Source organism: Telmatherina bonti (genome assembly GCF_933228915.1).
Source record: "Telmatherina bonti genome assembly, chromosome: 4".
Lineage (NCBI taxonomy): Eukaryota > Metazoa > Chordata > Actinopteri > Atheriniformes > Telmatherinidae > Telmatherina > Telmatherina bonti.
This window is the reverse complement of record NC_136622.1, coordinates 20,432,297-20,434,839: the sequence shown is the minus strand read 5'-3', so window position 1 is coordinate 20,434,839 and position 2,543 is coordinate 20,432,297. Positions and strand designations below refer to the sequence as shown.

At 42.6% G+C, this 2,543-nt stretch overlaps 1 protein-coding gene across 1 annotated transcript; it reads left to right on the top strand.

Annotated features, from left to right (window-relative positions):
* Nucleotides 1-1,490: 1,490 nt before the first annotated feature.
* On the top strand, nt 1,491-2,285 carry foxl2l (forkhead box L2-like; the record flags this gene model as incomplete). The annotated part of the gene is made up of 1 exon (XM_079238484.1): nt 1,491-2,285. The coding sequence occupies one exon, from the start codon at nt 1,491-1,493 to the stop codon at nt 2,283-2,285; it is 795 nt and encodes a 264-aa protein (XP_079094610.1).
* Between the last annotated feature and the right edge of the window lie 258 nt (nt 2,286-2,543).

The following is a 2,543-nucleotide window of genomic DNA, read 5'->3' as shown; positions in this document are numbered from 1 at the left end:
ATTCATTCATTCATTCATTCATTTTCTGAAACCACTTAATCTGATTAAGGGTCGCGAGGAAACTGAAGCCTATCCCAGCAGCCTTCAGGCGAGAGGCAGGGTACGCCCTGGACAGGTCGCCAGTCCATTGCAGGGCGTGCAGTTCTTTAATTTCTAGAAATTGAAATGACATCGCTGTCAGCAACATCCTGACTGGTTGAACATAAGCCACCCCTTGGTGTCTATCTTAGACCTGCAGGGTTTTGTGTCCAAACCCAAACACTCCAGATAAGTGCATTTGATTATCTATGTTGTCTGGTTTTATATAAAGACAATCTTTTGTCATATTTAACTTAGTTTATTTTAAGCTGTTGTGTAAAGCACATTGACTTGTTGTCTAATTTGACCGGACATTGTAGACACTTAAAGAAGTTTGAATAACATTTTAAGCTTTGAATGATTACTTAAATAAATAAATAATGCACAAAATGCGTGCTGGGCTTTATAATGTCATTTTCACTTTATATCTGCCCTGAACTTATTTTATTAAAAAAAATAAAAAAAATTATATTTATATATATATATTCAGGATATTTTAATCCTGCATAATTGCTCCTGTTTATTTAAATTAGTAACCCTATTTGGTATAAATGCGACCAACTGTTGTGCAATATAACAAAAGCAAACTCAATTTGCCCTCTAATTGTCACCAGACACTCATGTTTAACAAATGTTTGCTCAGCTTTTGATCAGTTTATGGAGACACACTGTCTGTAGAGAGCAGGTGATCATTATCTGCTGGACAGACAAGGCTGTTGTTCATACCTCACAATATGTGGGTGGTACAGTATACTGAGCTCTCCTGCCTGTAGCCTTGTAGTTTACTTCTTTGCCTGCAACCCTGCAACTCAGTAAGTGTTGGAAATACCCAACACTTGCATGTCTCAGGGTTTAAACAATGTGTGAAAATATGTATATGCATGTGTGTGAAAGTAAAAGCTGATGCAAACAGATGTGTATGTGAGTGTAGGTGTATATCACTGCGTTTGCATCACTTTTACAGCTCAACATAGCATTAATGCACACCTAACAAAAACAACTAACAAACAAAAGTAAGACATACTTAAAACAGGTGAGAGTTTCAGCAGACTTGCAGATTTGAGAGCAAACTTTTTGATGTATAAAAAAAAATATTGCAGTCCATTTCGTAGAGGACTTTATGTCCACCTGTTGCTTGCGCAAAAGCTACACTACACATTGTCCGCGTTTAAGCTAATGTTTGATGGTGTCTCTCCAAAGTGAGAATACTTTGCTATTAAAACCCTGTGAACCCTGTTTCAACCTGTATTACACACAGTAGTATAAACAGCGTGAGAATCCCGGGAAGATGAAAGACTTATTACGCTTTTCTATCAACCTGTGGGCGGAGTGAGTGCACCTGTGTACAGCCTTGATGTAGATAGCACTCTTCTGTCCCAACAGGACGCATCGACAGGCAGTCTATCTGAGCCATGGATGCAGATGAGAACCCCCTCGGTGACCAAGGTGTGCAACCTCTGGACATCAACTCAGACTTCCCCGTCGAGGAGCCCAAAAGAGAGGAGACAGTGCAGCTGGAGAAGCCTCCGTATTCATACGTGGCTCTGATAGCAATGGCAATTAAGGACAACCCGGACAAGAGAGAAACCCTTGGTGGAATTTATCAGTACATTGTCAAAAAGTTTCCTTTTTATGAGAAGAACAAAAAAGGCTGGCAAAACAGTATAAGGCACAATTTATCCCTCAATGAGTGTTTCGTCAAGGTGCCCAGAGGGAGCGGAGGGGACAGGAAGGGCAACTACTGGATGCTGGACCCAGCGTTTGAAGATATGTTTGAGAAGGGGAACTACCGACGTCGGAGGAGGGTGAGGAGACCCTCGAGTGTAACTTACCTGACGAGGAACCCCCCCACGGAGTATCCTGAATCACTCTACCTGCAGCCTTATGTGGGCAGTTCCTGGGGTCTGTGCCAGCCCAGCTCGTCACAGCAGACAGGATACCCGGGACCGCAGTTGATCTCTGGACACAACCGCAACGTGTCGCCCAGCGGCTCCTACTGCCCAACGCCCAGCTACCACCACCCTGTTTACGGAGCGTACCACTGTCATCCATCCGTGCTGGTTCCTCACAACGGATATACTTACGGCGGAGTGACCCAGCCGGTGAGCCCGAATGGAGGCACCGTATCTGTGGCATCTAACTACCAGCAGTTCACGTCTTATGTAAGACAGGTGGAGGCGCCACTGGGTTATCTGTCAGACCAGTAAGAATTAGAGTTATTCTTACCGCTGACAGACAGTCCACAGACTGAAACCTTCTCTGTTTCGCCATTTCAGTTTTCAGTTGCTGTCAGTGGTTTGCCAAGTTAATTTGGTAGTTTAATGAGTTGTAAAGCTTTACGGTTTAACAGGCTGCATATATTTGGTTAAGGCTGCTGTTTAAAAGATGTCACTGATCAAGTCTGAGCAGAACTGGGTCAAATAGAGTATATATATATATATATATATATATATATATATATATAT